Below are 21,539 nucleotides of genomic sequence, written 5' to 3'. Positions count from 1 at the left end.
GTCACCTCCCCAGGAGACTGTGCTAAAAAACGGCGAGCACCTGCCTTGGCTCGCTGCACCCTCAGCCTCCGTTCACGCCATGCCTCATCTCAGCACCACAGTGCCCTTGCTTTTCCATGGGGAGCAAGTGTGGCTGCACCCCTCTTCTCCCCCACAGGGTCCTCCCCTCCCCACGCCAGCACTGACAGCGCGCACGGATCTTCAAGGGAGGCTCCAGACTTTGCTCCTTTAATGTGCAATAAAAAAAGGCAACTCTCCCACGCGCAACAAGAAACCCCACGGGCGGGAGCCCCGCGCTTGGCACCCTCCTCCCTGCTGGCTACCTTTTACAGCTGGGCAGCGTGTGTGGTTTGCTCGGAAGGGTTTTTCTCCCCATGTGCAAAGGAGCTCCCGCCCGCCTGCAGGGCTGCTTTGCTGGCGTGAGATGACTGATGTCTCGCTTCACCTCTGTGCCCACCAGCTGAACAAGCTACCCCAGCATCGGCATGTTCGCACTGGGAGAACAGTGTCGATGTCGGGGCCTCCTGCTTTAAGGACCACAGCTCTTCGGCCCCAGCACACACAGCTACCCTGAGGGTCTGTAGTGGTGGCCTGATCAGAGGCTCGGAGAGACCCCCCCACGCTGTGGCACGATGTGCTGGAAGGCATCAGTGGAAGTGAGAGAGGGAGGTGGGATCGCATCGAGGAAAGAGGAGAGAAAAGTAGAATAACGGGAGGATTAAACTAACTGCAAAGAGTTTGCTGAAGGCACATCCCACCCCGCAGCAGACAGCCCCTTCAGCCTGGGGTACCGCTTGCAGCTCAGGCCCTGCGTGCAGCGCGGGGCTTTGGTAACAGGCTGTCATGCAACAGAAACATTTGGGCTGTGGGTAGGGTTCTGGATAAACTGATGGGGAGCGGGGAGGAAAGGAAGAGGAAGAGAAGGGGTTGTGAGTGGGAGGGTGTTGCACACCACAAGCACTTGTGCAAGAGAGACTAGAGCAAGAGGACCCCTCTACCATTAGTGTTCCTCCCCTGCCACCTGTAGTGCTTCGCATCCTCACGCTTTCCAGTCTAACAGTGGCAGGCAGAGGGCTGGGGATCCGTCCTAGTGATGGGGCGAGGAAAGAGGCAGGCAGGAATGGTTTCAGCAGCAGGCTGCAGCCTCTCCTGTTTCTTGGGCAAGATCTCTAACTACCTCACTGGAGCGGAGTTTCTTCCGCTTTGCCCACGCTGTACCAAAAAATAAAAAAAAAAACCAAAACCAAACCCACTGAACTCCCACATTCTCTAGCAGCTTTGTAAAACCCCCTTCACAAGTCTATTGTGCGACATCCCTAAACACAACAAAGATTATCTGAACTCTGAAAGCAGCTTAAAAATAAAAACAACTCAAAGGGAAAACAGGAAGAGAGTGGAGGAAGGGGACAGAGTCCTTCCTCTGCTGGCCCCTGGTCGGAGGCAAGCAAAACAGCACACACAGCCTCTTGCTCCACAGCACACCAGTCCATAGCATTCACAAGGCAAACATAGCATCATCTTCCTTCGCTTGCTTCCGATGATGGCTGGCAGCAGGAGGGGAGGCAGATGTCCCTGCTGAGGGGCTGGACAAAGTGGGGAGCCGGTCCGCAACTTTTGCTCGCTCTTCCAGAAACTTGTCAAACTCTGGGACAGGAGAAGAGAGTTAACAAGGAGGGAGGTTTGTGGAAGAGACGAGGTGCTGCTGCCAGGAACAGCTGGAGAAAAGGGCTGGCTGGCAAGCCTTACCTTCACTGGTGACACCTTTTGCGTCCTCTGACTCTCCCTGGGGAAGGAGGAGAAGGGCATGGTCAGAAGCAAGGTGGACAAAGTCACCCCCGCAGATGTGATTCTTTGCACAGAGAGAGACAGGACAGTGCTCCCCCCACCTCTGCGGTTCAGACATGTTAGAGTGGCCTTGAGCCTCAGTTCATTAGCTACGCCTCCCAGAAGGCTAATTATACTGGTGTGGTGTCCCACACCCCACGTCCTTGGCTTTTCCTCCCCTGCTCCCTCTGAGCAGCCTGTGCCACGCATTCGGCAGCGCCAGCACTGTTGTACGCTGCCTAAAATCCAGCCCTGCAGGCAACTCTGGCAAGGCTGTGGGCTCCAGAAGGGCAGCCCCTCACTTACCACGTCAGTGGAGAGCCACTTTTCTATGTCTTCCATGAAATTGGCTTGGGGAACCGGCACCTGGGACGGAAGGAAAGAGAGGGATGAGGCCAAGAAAAGAGGATGTTCCAGGGAACCCACTCTGCAAAAGGAAAGCCCAACCCAAAAGCTAACCCTCTGACCCCACCATTCAATCAGCTCAGGCCCTTCCAAATCCAGCCAGTGCCGCTGCAAAGCTCTCCCAGCTACCACTGCCACCACTCACCTGCTTCCTCTGCCCCATCCACACCCAGGCACGCATAGGTTCTAGAATAAGTGCCGTTAAAAGCATCTGGGGTTTGGTGGTTGGCTTTGAGCTACTAGGACTGGATCAGGCTTTCCATTCTGGTAAAGACTCGCTAGGGTGGAAATTGGCTGCTTGTATTAGGCAGCCAGAGAACAAGAGATGTGCTTTTCTCCACACCTCCTCCTTTCTACAAACCAGTGACCGTCTGATGTCAAAGACTGCAATGCTGAAGATATCAGATGTGCCAGGTTTGGCACCACGTTAAGGAGGAAAGACACCTGTTAAGAAGTGATTACCTGGTAGGATCATGGAGCACGGCAGGATTTGACATCTCACCAAACTACAGAAACAGACCCATTGAAAAGAAAGTCCTCTACAATTAAAATAAATTTTACTTCCAGTAGGGATGAGTCTGGCTCAGAAGCCTTCACGTCCCTAGCCAATTTAAGCAGCAAAGAGACACTTTCCTAGCAGAGAGGGATAACCTGGAAGGAAACCAAGTCTGATTCAAAACCCCAGATCCTTTTCTCCAGTCACCAGCTCCCAACCAAAGCTGAGCAAGGAGCAGCCCTTGCTAGAGGCTCCACAAGCAGAAGCGTAAGAGAGTATTTGTGGGAACTTGTTTATTAGTCTCCTAATACGTACAGCTCCCTCGTACTCAAGAAAACAGCAAGACCAAGAAAAAGAGCAACCCCCTTTTTACCAAGGACAGGCAGATTTCCCCAAACCAAGGAGCAAGTTCAGATAGTTACCACAGCTGGCAGATGGGTGAGTGGGGATCCAGAAGAAGATGTGTGAGATCGGGCGAGTTTCAAAGCGAATTGGCTTTGTCTACCCAGAGAGGAACTCTTTGGGGTAGAAATGCATTCAAGCCAACTGGACAGCATGTGGGGAAACTTCCTAGAGCAGACATCAGTCAGGGCCGTGCCCACTTCAGGAAGACAGGCTAACAAACTTCAGACCTGGGAGTGTGTCAAAGCCTCAACGTTCCAGAGGGGACGTAATTGCAGGAATTCCTGCTGCCAAAAGACCAAATTCAACAGCCTGCAGTCTCGAACACTTTAGCTAGAGGAGGAGGCCTGGAACAGGGTAGAAGCCAGAATGTGTTTTCCTCCAAATGGGGCAGCTCGTGCTGAACAGGAGAGGACGCAGGCGAATGAATGGCGGTGGCCTTCCTCACGATGCCACTGGCTAGTGCCTCTGCCTCAGACACCCACCCCAAAACAGGCCATCCTCTAGCTCAAAGTGTGGCACACGCTCTCTTGGCCCTCAGGTCTCCTGGGATTTCTTCCTACAGACGTGTTTACTTAAGGAAGGACTGACACTGCCTGCTTCCTTCCCAACCCTGGTCTCCACTACCGGCCCAGACCAGGGTCGCTCCATTTCGGTTTGCAGCCTCCACTGATGTCTGCTGTGCATCCTCACGTGCTGTGCCAGCGCCACTGCTCGTTCAGCAGCCCCAGCCTCCTCCCTCCCTGCTGGCGCTCCATCATCTCACCATTCCCTGCCGCATCATCCACTTAGTCAGTTGGGCTCCATCACTGGAGGCACCAGACTCCCCCTGGTCAAGAGAGAGTCCACACTGAAAGCTGGTATCGTGGAGGGCGAGGGAGAGGGGAGGCAGTGGGTTTAGGGTGGGGAAAGAACACACTGGTACTGGTAGCCTACTCCTCTGATCGCAGAGAGAAGGAGACGGGACTTGGAAACCTGCTGAAGGGGAATAAAACATACATTTCCAGGTGGAAATTTCCCTGCAGATATAAGGAAGCCATCCTGTTACTGACTGAGTCAACCCCAGACTTTCCATAGTTCCCCACCTCTGGGGTTTAAAGAATGAGGTATATAGCCCAGGTAGGAAATGCAGGTTGGTGGAGACTCATCAGACTTATCATCAGTCATGTTAAACACTTGATTTTTTCCAAACAGACAGCACATTTATTGCCTAGGTGAGCAAGGAGGATACTCTAATTCCTGGTGAGGTACTAAAAGCTCTGTGGCCACTTACCGTTCCTGTGTTCTGCTGCCGGGCATCCAGGGCACCAGCAAGTCCTTTGGAGGCTTGAGGATCTTCGTACTTTACCCTGAAAGAAGCACGAAGTTAGATAACACACAGGCTGATGAGATGCCCGAGAGTGAAAAGCACAAACTCCTAAATATATATTCAGTGATTCTGACTACACAACTTTTCATCTCTCTTCATTCTGCTCCCAAGAGCTTCTAGAAAGGTGTGCAAAACCCCTACTATAGGTGTAGCCCACCACAAACCAGGCTAGTTTACTCACTACAACACCACTATGGGATATCACAGAACAGGCCTGGCACATGACAGGAGGATGACAAGGCATCATAGGAAAACAACCATCCAACAGACTAAATCAGAGACTTACAGACCTAGGCACATCAACCATGACACTCATCTTCTCTGGGATTGACTGCAGGAGAGTTATCACTAACACAGACCGATCAGAAGATTACAGCTACTTTATGAAGGATTTGAGCAACAAGCCCCTACATATTCACCTACCTTTACAATCAGAAACACAGCTCAGAAACATCTCTTTAACTGATACTACTCAAGAACTGATGGTGGCAGAGACTCACTGGTCTGTGCTACATAGCAGTTGAGACTGGATGATCAGAGGAGCCTAATGTTGCTTCAGGGTCTCCAAATGCACCATTACAGCAACTTCTTTCCACACACGGATGCATCTCCCCCATAATCTCCCTCATCCCATTTCTGAGTCCCCTCTAGGCTGCTACCACACATGCTAATACCACACATCACCATTTGATCCATGCAGGGTGGGGAGAACAGTCCGTCCATGCTGGGAGAACGAAGCCTCTCCCAGAAACTCTCTGCCAGCCTCCTCTCCAGCTGCTCCCAAGCCCCTTTTCGCAGATCCAGCAGACCATCAAGTGGAGCTGTTTTTGTTGGGGGCCAGGGGCTTGGGCCACCGGCGCTCAAACTTCTCGAAGAAGTGCTCATCAGTGAAGGGGCCGCTGTGGACAATGGCATCAAGGATGAAGTACAATGCTGCTATCATGCCACTGATGAGGAAGAATGGCAGGAAAGGCTTGAGGTGTTTCAAGCACTGCTTCGCCGAGACACACATGAAGCACGGAGGGGTCAGGAACAAACCCCAGTGGCCCTGCCTGTGTCTCCTGCCAGCACGTCCTCTCCGGGAGCAGGAGGGCAATGGGTCTGTTCAGACGGAGGGAGACACTGAGAGCAGAGGCTGGTGAGTGAAATGTGAAGCCTGAGCCAGCGAGAGTAGAGGCTACCTGGCAGCAGTACAAGTGCAGGCAGGTGGAGGGCAGTGAGGAATAAATAGAAGATGTCTTGTTACTTGTGCAGAGATCACAAGCCCCGGTCTGTTAAGGATTGCGCCACAGTGGAGAGGATACGATTCCATCCCTGCCCAGATCTCTCCCAGCCTCCAGCACCGAGCGCATACCAGTGGCTCGGATTTCAGCCCTGGACTGTCGTGCTGTTGGCTCAGCTGTTTTTATCCTGGCCCGCCTCCGTCCTAAGGCAGCACGGTAAAAGTGGTAGGGAAACCCGTGGGCAAAACACATGAAGTTGTGTATAGGCCATGGGTTTCCCCGCCGCTTTTACCAGAAGCAGTCTGAAGCAGAGGAATGAAAGGAGACATCCTTAAGAGACCTTAACTTGCTACTGCCTGGCTGAAGAAGAAGGCATTGCAGTGGAGGGAGGTCAGGAGCACAGGTCTTTGAGGGCTGAAGGCAGCCATGTGCTGGTGGGCTCTGCTGCTCGGTAAGTGGTGGAAAGCAGTGGATGACTGACAGGCAAAACAGCAGGAGATCAGCCCCAGTCTCTCAAGCCAAAGGGATCCAGTGAGCACAGCTCTTGTCCACTCCTCCCAGAACAAGGATTCAGGAATCCATTCTTTGCAGTAGGGAAGAGACCTCTTCATTTCAGCCAGTACTATGGAGACCCAACAGTTAGCACTCTACGCCAGGAGGTCTCAAACACACTATGGAGGAAGAAACATCAGTCCCACTTACTGAGAGGGAAGCTGAGGCACTGAGCAGTGCCCTGCCTTGCAAACCACAACTGACCTGCATACCTCCTGCGCTCCAGTTCAATACTCGGCCACGAGGCTGCATCGATATTCATCAGTTCCCAAATTCAACATCACCCCAGTCAGGGCACGGGGGTTCAGAGACAGACAAGAAAACTCAGCCAGTCCCACTCCACACCTTCATCTCCAAACGCTAAGCCTCCCCAGCACACGTGGCACCTCACCCCACTGACAGAGTAGAGGCCGCTTCCTTCTTCCCACGCCCAGGAGGACACCGTGAAGAGGAGATGATGGCAGCAGGAAGAATGATGGGGAACACAGAGGTCATCCTACAAACACTGTGTGTCTGGCAGAAGAGCGCATTTCTGTCGCATCCTGCCTGTCTCCCAGGAACTGCTGCTGGTTGGGGTCGCAGCCCCAGTTGCCCTGAGCCCCCCCGCCCCCCTTGGCAAGAAGGCAGGAGAGGACAGAGCGGGCTGCTACACTCACTCTCTGCGCTGCTCAGCCAGCGAGCTGCCACGGGTCAGGGCAAACATGTCAAACTCTTCTTCCAGCTTTCCAGAGGTGTCAAGGGAGTGCAGCCCCGCGCTTACGCTGCTTGAGCCAAGGTCTGTGGGAGAAAGAGCAGGGTGAGCAGGCAGCACAGAGCAGTAAATGGAGGGCCGCGGGCTTGAAGGGTGTTAGGTGGAAGGTTAGCATCAGACCAGGATAAACTGCTCTAGGCCCACTCCTCTGTCCTGCCTCTCAGCTGCAGCACAGTCTATGCATGTGTGCAGTGTCGTGGGTGAAGCGACAGAAGCAGTTTCTTCGCCTGCTCAGCAGATATTTTTAGCTCAGTCTCAGGCAGCAGCAGCAGCAGCAATTTACTGCACTGATGCTGAAGGCTAGATGTTCCTGACCATTTAAGACAACTCAGAGGGAATTGCTCCATAACCTGTGGAAGAGGATAACCTGTGCTCCTGGGCAAGCACCTCTGAGACAGATAAGTGGATTTTCATTACTCAGGCATCATCTGAAAAACCCTGACTTGAAAAATACCTCAACTGGCTTGTCTGTATAAACAGTCTTGCCAATTTTCTGTAGCCGCATCCAAGCTGTACTGAATGTGCTTACAGCTAGTGAGAGCTTCAGGCAGGCAACTGCACTGCTCCTAGGCACTGCAGAGGGAGCAGCTTTCTCCCCTACCCTGCTGGAAGGCCCAGTCCTCAGCCACAGTGTAATGCTGAGGTCCTTCTTAAATCATGTCCACCTCCTGCACAACGTGAGGTGTGGATGCGGAGACATACGCCTGTGTGCCTTGAGGCATATACAAGTTTTCTCATGAGTTTATTAGCTGACAATACACCCTATTTGTCTAGGTTACTTTATGAATGTGACTAAATAATTCTGGGAGGTGATTCAATGGCATGAAAGAATTCCCAGAACAGCACAGGAGAAGGACTGAGGGGAAGACTGTATGGCAACATACTCATTCCAGCCAGCTGAGAGGAGAGGTTGCTGGTGACTTCAGGCTGTCTCACTGCAGAAGGAGTACTGGGTCCCAGGTCAATCAAGCTGTTCTCTGCCTCATTTGGTGCCTTTGGTGAAAAAAAAAAAAAAAAAAAAGGAAGATGGTTGAGGGTTTCTGAAGCCTTCTGATGCTTCAGTCCTAGCTCATTAACACTGGAAGAAAGCCCTTCTGCACCCATCGAAAAATACCAGTTGTAAAGCCTCTCCTTGTGAGGAGGGGGACAGTGATCAGAGAACTGGCTGGGAAGTCCCAGGGCAGAATACGCCTTGGTAGCCAGCTTCCCAGCTCTGCTGGATGTCAGTAAGTAGGGTAAGTGCTGGTTTAGAGGACGGGGCAGTGCTCATAGGACAAAGGGATGCTCAAATGGGAACTGGTCCTCTCAGAGTTCAATACTAGAAAACTGTAACTGCTGCTGGTCTGCTCTTGCTCTTTGGGTGAGAGGAAGGCTCCCCGTGGCAGGGAGGGAGAGGCTAGCAGTGGGAACTGGGGTGTCCTGCACACCAGCGTGGCCTGGTGCAGCTGGGCCGGAGAGCAAAGCCTAAAGCTTGTAAGTGGGGCAGACTGAACCTCTCTCCAGTTCAGCAGGATGCTGCTGGACCTGCAGGATGCAAGCCGAGCTGCACGGAGGGGCAGTTGCTCTGGGTTACCTTAACGGGCTGTCCTGTCCGAAGACGCTCGAACCTGCAAGAAAGATGACAGGATGCATTTCAGTAGCGTATGCTTATACACCCACAGCTCAAGAGATTTCTTATAAGGTCTGGCACAGTCTGCCCTCTCCTATGTACTAGGAAAGGCAAACGAAGGCTCAGGGCCCAATTGCCCCTCAAGACTGAAGATACCACAAGGCCTAGAGTTGATGTCTCCTGAGATGTGGTGTGAGGAAGCTTCTTGTGATCCTCCAGAGATACTCCTAGCCAAAATGATTCAAACCCAGCTCTCCATACAGACACGGGGACTAAATTCTCCAGACTTCATCCAAGCTTAAGAGATGGGTTTGATGAAGGAAAAAAAGGGGTGCTGACCCCACCTGGGCAAGTCTGCCCTGTCCCCATCTGCTTCAGGGCTAGAAAACCAGCTCTTTCCATGCAGTTCCCTTCTTCTTCTTCTGGCTTATGCCACAGGGGCATCTTTATATTCCATCAGTAACTTACACATCAGTTTTGAAGAGACAGGAATATATCAGCAAAAACCAAGAACTGTCTTTGTTCTCAAAGATGGCTGATACAGGATGATACATCTTGAGCATTATACTCATGGGCAGATCAAAAGGATAGAAGGCCTTCAAGAGGCAGTAAACTCTTGTGGAAGACCTGGGCAAAAAAGGGAGGAAAGAGGTACCTTTCATGGCGCAGAAACATGTTGTTGAGGTTGTCATTGATGAGGAGCAGCTCCTCAGTGAGTTGCTCATGGAGGACACGGGGAATCAGCTCCAGCACACGCTGCTGCATGGCTCTGCATGTCCGATTCAGCTCCTGTTCGCAGCGAGGGGAAGTTAACACAAAGGTCAGGCTAAGGCTGAGCACTCACAGATTTGGAAGTCTGACTGGGACAGACAGACCCCACAGGCAACTTCCCTTGGCCACTGACACTCCACCTTCCCCGTGTCTCCCTTATCACATCACTCCCTGATTAGCCTCACACTAAACTGTCCAGGGCAATTGTTCTCCTTGCCTGGCGTGTGTCGTGCCTCAGTCCATCAGGTCACTGCTAAACCAAGCTGCATGTGCCAGCCCTCCACCCCGCCAATGTTCCTTACTTGCAGCAGCTCCAGGTCGGAAGGCTGGGCCTGGGATGGTACCAGCTCCGTCAACATCTCTGACATGACCTTCATGTTCCCATTGACCACTTCCAGCTCACTGCGCAGCTTCCCGATCTGCAAAAGGGAAGGGAAGTGACAGCTCTGCCTGGGAAGACTGGGGAGACAGCTGAGGTGGCTCTGAATGGCAGCACACCGCGCTCGCGTGTGTGTGTGTGTGTGTGTTCACAGAGCTGAAGGGCACGGCCACTGGGGAGCTCATTTGTCACCGCTCAGTTCAGCTCTGGGGAGCTCCCAGCAGAAGGAAGCTCCATCACTTACCATCAAGTTCATTTGCTGGTAACAGATGCCAGGCTCTCACCTGAGATCTTTGGCCACTGGCCTAGCCTTGATTTTTAATAGACAGCACGGGCTGCTGTTATGATTCAAATCTCTCCCCAGCTAGCAGGTCCTGTGTGGCAGGCACTCAAATTGTTTAATTTCCAAAGCGGTGTAAGAGGAGGAAAAAAATGAATTCCCATTCAAAAGGCGAGTCTGGGCTAAGTGTGCAGTTGAAGCTTTATCCCTTTGGTTTCGCAAGCTGCTAATGAGCCTCTTGAGAACAGTTTCTAGCCTCTGTTCTGCAAGGGGATGCAACCTACTGACAGCTGGAGGACTGATGCTGAACATGGTGTCATATGAAGTCGGGGTGAGGAAGGAGAAAAGAGGATGGGGAAGCAACTGAGAAAGCCCTGGCCTTTGGAAACCACATAGCCAGACAGGGTTGATTCACATAAAGTCAGCGGTGAGGCAAGATAAACAAAAATGATAAGGAGGCATCTACTGAGCAATCTTTTGCTGTACTGTGCTACAAAGTCCTTGCTCAAAACCCCTGTGCCTCAGTTCCCCACTTCCCTATAGCCAGGAGATCCTTCCTCTACCTGCAAGCAGCCCTGCCTCAGGAAAACATAACCACTCCTGTGTTTGTGGTATTCTGGCTCATCACGGTGACCACAGTGGCACTCTGGAGAGCTCCTGAGGCACCATGCTTTGGAGGAACGGCTCCTGGAAGACAGAGGCTGGGGAAGGACCAGGAGAGCAGTCCCAGAGCAGTGTTTGTGAAACAGCCCCCCAAGTGCAGGGAGAGTCAGCAGCACCACGGGGCTCTTGTCCAACTCACCTGCTCTGGTGTGGGCGTGATGGGTGCGTCGCTGGCCGTGCCCCTCCCAGTGGGCAGGGTGACAGGGTGGAGGATGGACTCTATCTGCTGAGGGGAGTTGACCACAGGCGAGTTCTGTCCGGACTGGGAGTTGGAGCTGTACACAGTCTACACAGAGAGGTAAGAAAAGGGACAGGAAGAAGGAGATGTTAGATACTCACAGCTGACAAAGCAGTGCAATTAGGAGAGAAATGTTGATGGCAACTCCCCGTCTGCCTTCAACAGCTCTTCCAGAAAAGAGGCTGTCCTGGAGCTTCTCACTCCCCAAAAGCTCTCTAAAAGCAAGCTAGAGTTCCTGAAGTCCCCTCATAGCTCCAGAATGGCAGCTGCCCAACACCCTTCTCTTCAGCAATGCTCCCATACCCTCTGTGGTGTGTGGATAGGTGACAGCATGTCCAGATCTGTCATGGGGAACTCCAGGCCCTTCCGTCTCAGGTCTTCATAAACAGCAACGACACCCGTCAAGTCCGGTGAGCTGCGGAAGGCATCTGCCCAGGACTGAGGAGAAGGAGAGAGTGCAGCCCATCATCATTTACAGTAGCCTTCTGCACAAACACCTAAAGACAAACACTCTCTGAACTGGCGCAGATGCTCACGCTTCTTGGCTCACCTGGATGAGGGTCAGCACTTTGTCATGTACTATGGCAGGTGGATTATTCTTCGGCAGGATTGTTCTCACCAGGACACCTTCTACAAAGTCCTGGCTGGACACAAGGACATGGAAGCGATGGCCACAGTTTTTGACGCATGTCTCCAGGACCTTCAAAGACAATGAAGCATTAGCTATAGCCTTCTCTGTCTGCCTGTGTTTGCCTTGTTGGTTTTAGGTACCCGTGTCTTTTCAGACAGGGACTTAGCTTTACAGCAGGATATCAATGAGCTGAGAAAGAGCCCTGACCACTCACCGTCAAAGCCAGCATAACCTCATGGAAGTTCTTATTCCCTACAATTCTCTTCTTTATGGCTCGGAAGGCATCTTTGGGTCTGCAGGAGAAATCAGATGAAGAAAGATCATCAGAAGGTTGAGACCCACCTACAGAGAGGCAAAGCAAAACAGCCACTGGTTCTGGATGCCTCATACTCAGCAGGTGACCCTCCACACCATGTTTTCAGGGCTGCTTGAAGCAATGACTGGTAAAGCAGCTTTTGCCTGTGGTTCTGCAAGAGGAGCGGGGTCTTGCTAATGAGTGCTGCTGCCGAAATTGGAGGCCTCTGTGCTGATGTCTGCAACAATTCAAGGTGTACAGGACACAACAGAGAGCAGAGTAAAAGCAATGCTAAAAATGCACTACTTGGGGCTAGAGCGAAATCCCACGGCAGAGAGACTGAAGAGGAGATAACAAAAAAAGCTTGGCATGAGTTAGAGAGAAGAAGGAGAGAGCGAGCTGCAGCTATCCCTGTGTTGCTCAGAGAGCTGTTTAACAACACTTCCCTGGAGAAAGGGGGCTGAAAAGCAGCAGGGGTGATGCAGTGGCAAAATGTTGCCTATATTGCAGGCGGGCAAGAGAGCAGCAGCGTAGCAGGGTCTCCTTAACCATTTATTCTCAGAGGGGAGAAGCACTGTGGTCTCAGCCCCCTGCGGTCTTGTGAGAGGGCACAACTGAACCAACAAGCTCCAGGAGAGCACAGGGAAGAAAGGCGGAGACACTGAGGTAACGAGGAGGGCAGGAGTGTATCGGCCTGTGGGGCAGCACGGCTGCAATGGGTGGGCATTAGCGGGGCAGTGGGAGAGTCTGCCATGCCAGGAGGGCACAGCTGTGTTATCTGGCACCCAGAACTGGAACACCAAGTGGCCACGGCTTGGGACTGAAACCTGTGGGCAGGGACAGGTGTATTTGCACCACGGGGAGAGCATGGAAAAGAAGTGGTGACAGATCTGCGAGTAGAGATGTTTCACTTTGTTTTCATACAACTGTGAAGCTGAAAACCGGGCTTGCTAATCCTCTGTCAACATCACCGTGGGGTAGGACAGCAGGAGTGAAACCTACATTTTTTATTCCATGTAGCACCTTCTTTTTTACATGCTGCTCTTGACATCTCTGCTGTGAGAAGGAGCAGTCCCTCTTGCATTCACTGGCAAATCCCCAAGTCCAGAGTTAAAAAGTCTGGCAGGTCTCTGAACATCTCCCTGTAGATAGAGGGAGACGAGGGCTCCCCCACTCACTTTGCGCGTGTCTGAGTGACCATACGTGAAAATACCCGAGAAGCGAGCCCCAGCAGGACTTGCACAGTCAGAGGACTCAATAGCAGCCTGAGATTTTTCTCTCTCCTCAGTCACCAGCCTGCGGATTTTTACACTCCCAGAGGAAAGAGAGGGGTATGAAAGAGGAATAAACCAAACCAGAATTGCAAATGTGCCTCTGGGAGATGGGAGACAGGCTGGCTTGAATCAGGGGTTCTCTGGGGACGCTGAAGGCCTGTTTAAATGGCTCCCAGTGCTCATGAAGATTACAGGGAAGCATCTAACAGATGCTCTGACAGCTTTGCTGTGTCTCTAGGTTTCCCAGCAGAGTCTCATGTAAGGGACTGTTTGGAATCCTAACTTATAACCTCCACCAGTGCATTGCTACCACTTCAATCTAGGGATGCAGTGTTACAGGGTGTGCTGGGACCCGCCGCTGGATGTGTGCCCTCCCCAGCCCCCTTACCCTTCTTCAGTCTCGTTAATGATGTCGCAGATCTCCATGTTGAGAGCCCAGTCCTCGCTCCGCAGGGACCCATCAGTAGCTTTCTCTGGAAAACAGAAACCGAGACACGGCAAGGCTCAGCTCAGCCCTGGCACTGCCCTGGGCTGCTGTTCAGCCGTCAGGACACGCCGGAGCCCAGCCACCTTCTCCCGGGCTTCCACCACCACACGTGAGGAGGTGAGTCTGGCTGCCAAGTCCAGGCCACCAGCGGCTCCTCATGAGGTGTCCCCACCGTGGAGCTCCCGGCTGGCCCACGCTGGGACCGCTGCTGGCTCCACCCTGCCCACGCCACCCGGGGACACCAAGACAGAAACACATGCTGGGTGATCGCTGGTGTCCTGCATGGGGAGGGGGGGAGCTCAGCACGACTTCAGCTGGAGAAAAGAGGGCTTGAGGGCTTATTTGCTTCGTTGCTGCAGGGCCAGAAACGGAGAGTTTGGCCTGCTCACGCTGACACGGATCCAATGTCAGTCGCACCACTCTTGGCACCAAATTAAGGAGATGGGAGAATCAACCCCCTTCTTTTTACATGGGCCCTACAAAAACAAACAAGCAAATATAAACAGCCGAAGCAGGGCTCTCTCTTCTTTAACATTTATGTCTCTCCCCTCGACTTCTGGCCTCTGGGGAGTATGGACAGAAGTGGACTGCAGGCTGAAGTCGAAGCAATACTGTTTCGGCTTTGACTGTGTCCCCTTTAATTAGGAATTCCTCAGTCAGCCTTGATGTTATTCAAGGCAGAGATGTGGGAAATGGGCAGCCATTACAGAGAGCACCAGCGTCTCCACCCTATAATCAGCCATGTCTCTGTCCTAGCCGTGGGGACTGGGTGATGCCCTCGGGGACACCACCAGCGGCTGGGGGAAAAAGAGCCGCCGGCAGCCGGGTGCTCCAGACCACGAGGGAACACAGAGACGCAGCAGATGGCAAGCAGAGGACAAGAACCGTCCTTCCCCGCTCTCCCATCCTATAAATCGCCTGATTTAGCGCCGGGGTAAGGGAATTAAAACTAACCAGACCGGTTTAGCACCTACCAGAGCTTAGACCCAACAAGGTACCTAGGGAAGCGCCTGCATTTTCAAAACTGCTGCCCCTGCAAAATCTGGAGCTGGCCCTTGCTGCTGAGGGTCCTCTACCCCTTTGGAGAGGCCCTCCCTCTGCAGAGCTGCCTTTTTCTGCTTTTGACCCAGCAGCTAACAATCCCTCTGTGGGAATGAAATGAAATGCCCACTCACGAAGTAATGAGATAAAGCCGTAAAGCATAAAAAAAGAAGATTTTTTAACCCTTGACAGGGTAAGCACATCCATCACGTTTCGGGATGTCCTGGTTTTGAGAGTCAGGCAGGGAGCTACTCACAGCACTGTGCAGGACCTCTTACACACGTGTCCCTCCCACAGGTTACACACCACAGCGTGAAGCTGCCGATCTGTATCTTACTGCACTCCAGCCACCCCCTTTTCTGCTGGCTGCCGAATGCACTGATTGCACTGTGAGTACGCTGATTACACTGTGGCCACAGCCAGATGAGAGAGGGCAAACAAGGGAAGGAGAGTGGCAGAACATCTTTGATGCTCCTCCACCTTTCTGAAGGTCTGGCTACTGCTGTAATATCCTCAAGGCCCCTTGATTCTCGTGAACTTTTGTCACTTTGAGTATTAATTTTATATAGGAATCCTGGTCTCTTGCAGATCTAAGCTTCCTCAGCGAGGCACGGGAGGTAGCACGGCATTGGGTGATGTGGTAGAGAATATATCCAGGGCAGAAGGCTACAGGGGAGCATGTCTGGTGCACCAGGGCATACACCAATGAATGGGTGAAGCTGTGGTAGTACATGGGGAGAAAATGTGTTCTGTCAGGGCTCCTTTGGGATCAGGACTTGGTACAGTAGCAGAGCTCCAGGTTCCCTCCTGCTCTGGATACAGCACAGGGCCAGCCTTGCTGGCAGGCAGATGCCAGCTCAGGTTGGTCCAATGGATTTGGCACACGCGGTCACAAAGCACCCCATCACTTGCACCCTCCTCCGGCATCCTCTGCTCATGACACAGCTTGGTTTGAACCCCAGCCTAGCCAGAAGTTTCTCTGTGCTGTTTGATGCCTCTGGCAATGAAGCACACAAATCAATCACACAGGGGTTGCTAGACTGAGAGGAAGTCCACAACCACTCTTCTCGTCCCTGAGGAAAAAAATTGCAGATGGAAGGAAAAAACCCACAACTCAGGAACAGGGCTGAGCCTGCTGGGAAGCTCTGAGCTACAGAAGAACCCAAGAATGAAACAAAAACTGTCTTTAACCATCAAGTCCTTGCTGTTCAAGTCTCCCCAACACTCCTCACCCTCATTTTCACTGTACACAACCATGAACTGAGTCTGCAACTTCCCTCGCTCTCCTATGTTTGGTGGCACCCTGTAACCTGCTCCCAACCAGCACTCCTTTTCCTCCAAACACACCCGTCCTGTCAAGGTCAGGCGGCAGGTTTGCTTTTCAGACAGGAATGCAAACAAACTGTGCGTGCTCCTTCACCTGGCTGGCCACTTAAGGGAAAATGGGGATTCCTCAGAAGTGACACATCCTGCCCTGCTGTCCCCCCACAACGCTGTGGTCACTCTGCTACTGTCACCCTTGTTCACACGCTGGTCAACGAAGAGCTGCAGGAGAGCAGCGAGCCTGCCACAAATGCAACACGGGCTCAAAAAATACAAAGCTGGAAGAGCATTATTAGGGCACATGGAAAACAGGAACGTGACCACGAGGCATTTCCAAGGACAAAGCACTTGAATTTACCCAGTACAGATTAAGGCCTGGCCTAGCTGGCCTTGGGAGAGCTGGAGCTAATGCTGTTTTAATCCTTCTTGCTTGCTTCCAAGTACTAAGGGACTGTCCAAACCCTGACAGGTCTGCTGGAGTTTTCTCTAAAATCCTGAACTTTACCCTTTTATTAAAGCCTGCAGAAGGGTAGGAAACAAAGTCTATTCATTAGTCACATGAAGGATCAGGGTGGCTGGCCCCATTTCATGAGCCGTAATTAGCACATGAGCTGTCCGCCCCTCACGAAATCTGAGCCCGGGATGGCTGGGGACAGCAACAAGTCCCTAAAAACAGCGTGCGCGGGAGGCAGGGCACAGCTGCCTGCCCAGCGCTCTGCCTGGAGGGGGCTCATCAGGCAGCATCAACTTCTGCGTGCTAACCAGCCGAGCCTGAGCCGCCACGGAGAATTCACCTCGGCGGAGGTTATCGGCGAGCGGATGAATGCTGGCTGCCTCCAAGCCCGAAACCAACTGGCTGTTGAATGTACCGGGGGCCCCTTCGCGGGGCCACTTCAAAGCCACGTTGTTTTGGCAGCCAGTCCGGCTCCCGGGTGTGACAGCGTTGGGGTTTGTGTGATTCCAGCCCTGCTGCCTCACAAATTGCTGGGGTAGACCCAGAACCGCTGAGGACTGTGGTGTGGGATGAACCGGAGCATTGACTCTTTTCCTGCCTGACTGCAGCTAGGTTATAAACGTTATCTGGAATTGTCAGCTAAGAACGAACTCTGAGCTTGGCATAACTGACACGGCGGAGCTGTACATAGCTTTGTGCTACTGAGTAAATTCCACAGCTTTGCTTCTTTTCAAATTTATGGTCTCTGCCCTCGTGGCAGGGGAGAGCCCGCTGTGGGGCTGGCGATCCCACCCAGCTGTCCCTGCAGCAGCGCACCGACAGTGCAGTCAGTAGCGCGGGGAACTACAGGAGCTGGGGACAGAAGACACTGTGCAGGCTCCTGTCCCCTTTCCTCCCTCCCCATCACCGATCTGAAGCACCCGTAACCAGCCAGGTGCTGTTCAGAAACCCTCCGCCCGCGACGTGCTCTGCCGTAGTTCGTCAGAGAGTGTGTGCCCCTCCTCCAAGTCAAGCTCTCACGCTGCGTTCCCTACAGTGCTCAGACTCACTGGTTTTAAGTTCCGCAGCAAAGCATCGAGCACCTTCTCACCCATTTCAACAGGTGTTGGAGGGCACCAGCATTTTGTTGCACAAGACAGCATAGGCTCAGCAGAAAGCACAGCACAGGTACAGCAGAAAGCAATGCAACAGTCCCTTGTCCCCATCTCTCTTCAATTCATAAACCCCTCTGGCCCAAATCAGCATCTCGCACAAAGTCTCCCTGCTAAGCCTCATGCTTTCGCTTCCCCTGAGGAAACTTCAGCACCAGCTCAGCCAGGTCTCCAGCGTTTAGCTGTGTTGCTCCTCCAACCATGGAGGGGACAACGCGCTTTCTAGAGAACAGAGATGCGGCTCCAAACCTAATTCAAGGATGGTGATGGACACAGACTTGCACTGACACCGTGCTGTGGGTATTTGGGTCCCTCAACTCCTCCTGCTCCTTTCCTATGAATCAGCTCAAACTCTTAGGGATCAAAGGACTCTTCCAACTGCTGCCGCTGCCCCTTTGCCTCCAGAGTGGGCCAGAAGACAGGACAGCGCTGTCTGGAGAAGCACTACCTTGCAGGGACCCATCTGGCTCTGACAGGAGAGTGTTGCTGACAGCAGCGGGTAACTGCTGCCCACCAGCTCCCAACTCATGGAGGGGTGCAGGGACACCTGCAAGCTGGGATCCAAACGGCTGCGGGGATTTTTCTGGCTTGTTGTATCTGCCGCTCTTCCTCACCCATGAGCCTCTCTCACCTGCTCCCTCTTTACAGTCTCAACTTTTCCTGGTTCTCAGGTTTAAACCAACCCCAACCATAAAAACCCTCTTAATCTCATGCTACACCGTTACTTCTCTCCCGTGCCTGCCCTCGCTCACTGAAATAATCTGTCTCTATGCCTTTCAGTATTGCTATAATTACTAGTTATTCCAGACTTCCAGGGTCAGGAGAGCATTGGTGGTTTCCTCTCCATTCTCTCACTCAAAGCACCTCCTTGAAATTAGATTTTCCATTTTTAAGTTTCTCTTAGCTCCTAGATGGAGGCAGAGTGGATTTCCCTTTTGAGGGGGGGAATCCAAACTACGATGCTTCAGCATTCTTTGGAAGTTTTCCCACTGGTCAGAATTACTGTGTTTAACAAAAATACCTAACAGAGCAAAAACAAATACCAAAATAACCCAACCAAACAAGTCTGTATTCATGTTACCTGGGAAGAGACATCATGGTCCAAAACTGGGACAGAGGCAACTTTTGTGACTAAATCTCAGGACTGGGAGTAAGAAGCTAGAAAACCTACTCCTCCGCAATTGACTCATTCTGTGACAGATCACTGAGATTATCTGAGCATCGGTTTCCTTGTCAGCAAAATAAATGGGACTTACTAGATTAACATTCATGAAGGAATTTGAGAACGTCGCTGCAGTGTGCCACAGAGGATTTTTTTTTTTTTTTATTCTTTAGCCTTCATCTAAAGCTATTTTAGACTTTATAACCTGCATCAGGCATACATGACTTTGCCCAAGTAATTTACAAGGACGCAGTATTAGCTTTCTGCAGGCAGCCCAAAGCAGCAGCACTATGCAGGTTTGGTGATCAGGCTCAAGGGTTCAACATGCAGCTGCCACAGACCTACCAAACAAGTTTGGGTAAGTCATGTTCGCGTCTCAAATTAAGCAGGGAAGATAGCATTTATCCATGTCCTTGGGATGTCGATAGGCAATGTTCAAAAGGAGAAAACGTTCATATTTTCAGCCACCAGGTCTTTCAAGTCCACCACACTGAGTTGATTTCTCATATATTGCAATTCGTTCAGCCCTTTGGTTTCCCATCACCCAAATCAACCTCAGTCATTAAGATCTCTCTACTGTCACACCTCTGGTACTAAAGACTCTGAACTCCAGTTTGACAACACTCTCAAAATACATTTTCCCTCTTCTTTGCTGTTGATTCGTTGCTTGAAAATCCCTTCTTTAATCAAAGCAAAGCCCAGAGGGAATCCACTTACAATCTGGCTCCTATACTGACTGGAAGATCTGGAGGGCAAGAAGTGATCTGTGACATCTAAGGACAACTTCACATTGCCTCTACCCAAACACAAAAACCTATCTGATGCACTCACCAAGGGAATCAAAGAGCATTCATTCTGGAAAGGGCAGGAGACAGCTTCTCCTGGAAAGTGTGATGAAACACATGACATTTATCTGGGGAAACATCAAAGATCATCTGGAGGTTTTTGTTAAAAAACCCCTTCCCTGGTGATCCTTTCCGCACTTTGCTGCAATGCATCTCACTTATCTTGCCCAGCCCCGTAGAGTGGCACATCTCAGTACCCCCGAGCTACACCATTCGGACAGTGCTTTGGGTAGCCTCTAAAATAAGTGTCACTCGCAAAAGCATTACCTAAAGCAGCTCCTTGCTCCCTTCCCACCCCAGCCACAGCAGCCTATTCACCCATGCAAACGCACCAAAAACTACCGAATCAGGGACCAGATGTTCACAAAGCACAAGGGTCTGCATGACTGACAAAAAGCAAGACCGAGCAAGCGCATAAACTTACAAATGGCCATCGCTTGAGCTGGAGAATTTAAATGAGGAACATCAACCTTCAAGCACAACTTGAAGGCACTTAGACAATACAACATGGGAAGAAAAGAATCTTTATTCTAAGTATTTCAAGAACCGCATCTCTGTTTTGATACCAGTGTAGCTGTTGGCGGTCTTGTTCTTTCTAACTGTAGCATCTCTTTGCTCCACTTCCTCAGACTATGTCCTTCTCCTCTGTTCATCTCGCTGACCTGAGCATGGGGACTAAGAGAGGCTGCGTGTCCGCTGGCCTGCAAGGCCACAGAGCGGATGCCACACTCCCGCTGTTGATTTAATTGCTGGAGCTGGTACTCGGCCCTGCGAGGAGGCCGGTGGCGCAAGGGAGGTGCTCTCCACAGAGCCAGGCCATGGCCCTGCTTGTCCCAAACCTCTGTGCCGGGAAGTTCAGCGCCGGGCAGCCACCCCTTAGGGTGACAAGAGCGCTCGTCCTTCAGGCGGGGGGGAAACCCCCGATCTGGCTAGGTGAGCCGTGCCGCCGCGGGGCGGGGCCGGGCCCGCCCGAAGCCCGGGTCCCCCCGGCCACCCCCAGCCCCGGCGATGGCGGCCCCCGCGCGCCCCCTCACCTCAGGGGCTGCGCCCGCTCCTTCCCGCCCGCAACGCGATAGGCCGCCGCAGCTGGAGCCCAGCCAATCAGCAAAGTCCCCCCCCCTCCCCGGCGCCCCCCCCCCCCGCCCCCCGGCGGGTCCCGCCCCTTCCGCGAAGCCCCCGGCGCGGTGCGGGCGGGAATGGCCCCGAGCCAATCACGGCCCGCGGCTCTGCCGGGGTGGGGGAAGGGGGAGGGGGCGTGGTGCGGACCGCCGGCCTGCGGGCCCTTTAAGTGAGGAAACTTCGCCTCGCCACCTCAAGACCCCCTCGCGCCCGGATTGGCTGGCGGGGCCGCCGGCGGAGACGCCTCGGGCTGCGCGCCTGCTATTGATCGGCAGCGCCCGTCAGTCAGGGCAGGGCTCTCCCCTCATTGGCCGCCGCCCTCTCCGTCCCGCCGTGGGGGCGGGGGCCGCCGCTTCCCGGAGGAAAGGGGTCCGGCGGGCGGGCGAGCGCCCACCGGGGACTCGGGGTAGGAAGAGCGGGCGGGCAGGGGCGCGGGGTCGCGCGGCCGCGGGGCTCACCGATGCGCTGCCCCACGGGGGAGCTGAAGGGGTTCCCCAGGAGAAAGTCCATCGCCGCCGCGCCGCGATCAGCTGACGACGCCGCCGCCGCCGCCGCCGCTCACGTGACCCGCGCGCCAGGCCGGGGCGGGCCCCCGCCCGGGCTCCGCTGTGACGCCAGCGGCCGCCGCCCGGGAGGAGCGCCCGGCACGGCACGGCACGGCACGGCACGGCACGGCACGGCACGGCCCCGAGGCGCGGAGCGACGCTGCTCCCAGCCGGCCTCACACCGGCCCGTGGGAACCGACCGCCATCGAGAGGCTCCACCGCTTCCTGCGGCTGCCCCGCGCGTCGGGGG

At 53.3% G+C, this 21,539-nt stretch overlaps 1 protein-coding gene across 3 annotated transcripts; it reads right to left on the bottom strand.

Moving 5' to 3' along the window:
* Nucleotides 1–200: 200 nt before the first annotated feature.
* On the bottom strand, nt 201–21,346 carry TOM1 (target of myb1 membrane trafficking protein). Of its 3 annotated transcripts, none has more exons than XM_042792074.1 (16): nt 21,203–21,346; nt 13,551–13,635; nt 11,808–11,886; nt 11,513–11,662; nt 11,266–11,400; nt 10,864–11,010; nt 9,705–9,821; nt 9,287–9,420; nt 8,596–8,629; nt 7,907–8,015; nt 6,928–7,048; nt 4,401–4,476; nt 3,894–3,956; nt 2,131–2,190; nt 1,747–1,783; nt 201–1,644 (listed from the first exon to the last, which is right to left on the bottom strand). In XM_042792074.1, exons 1-16 carry the CDS (start codon nt 21,252–21,254, stop codon nt 1,496–1,498), a joined length of 1,548 nt encoding a protein of 515 aa, XP_042648008.1. In that variant the 5' UTR covers nt 21,255–21,346; the 3' UTR covers nt 201–1,495. The 3 variants fall into 3 exon arrangements, with proteins under 3 accessions (XP_042648008.1, XP_042648010.1, XP_042648009.1); XM_042792076.1 differs by lacking the exon at nt 21,203–21,346 and adding an exon at nt 20,660–20,679; XM_042792075.1 differs by lacking the exon at nt 3,894–3,956 and having other exon boundaries at nt 21,203–21,343.
* Nucleotides 21,347–21,539: the final 193 nt, after the last annotated feature.

Source organism: Tyto alba, unplaced genomic scaffold (assembly GCF_018691265.1).
Source record: "Tyto alba isolate M040663 unplaced genomic scaffold, T.alba_DEE_v4.0 Super-Scaffold_2, whole genome shotgun sequence".
NCBI lineage: Eukaryota > Metazoa > Chordata > Aves > Strigiformes > Tytonidae > Tyto > Tyto alba.
This window is presented reverse-complemented; position numbering and strand designations above follow the sequence as displayed.

Bases quoted from the DNA above. Each gene is read 5' to 3' on its own strand.
- TOM1 (XM_042792074.1), bottom strand. From the start codon at position 21,254: ATGGACTTTCTCCTGGGGAACCCCTTCAGCTCCCCCGTGGGGCAGCGC. The intron at 8,016-8,595 runs GTAACCCAGAGC...TTTTCACCAAAG, and splicing joins GGACAGGACAGCCCGTTAAG to GCACCAAATGAGGCAGAGAA. The intron at 2,191-3,893 runs GTGAGATGATGG...CTTCCGTCCCAG, and splicing joins GGATGATGCGGCAGGGAATG to GTGCCGGTTCCCCAAGCCAA.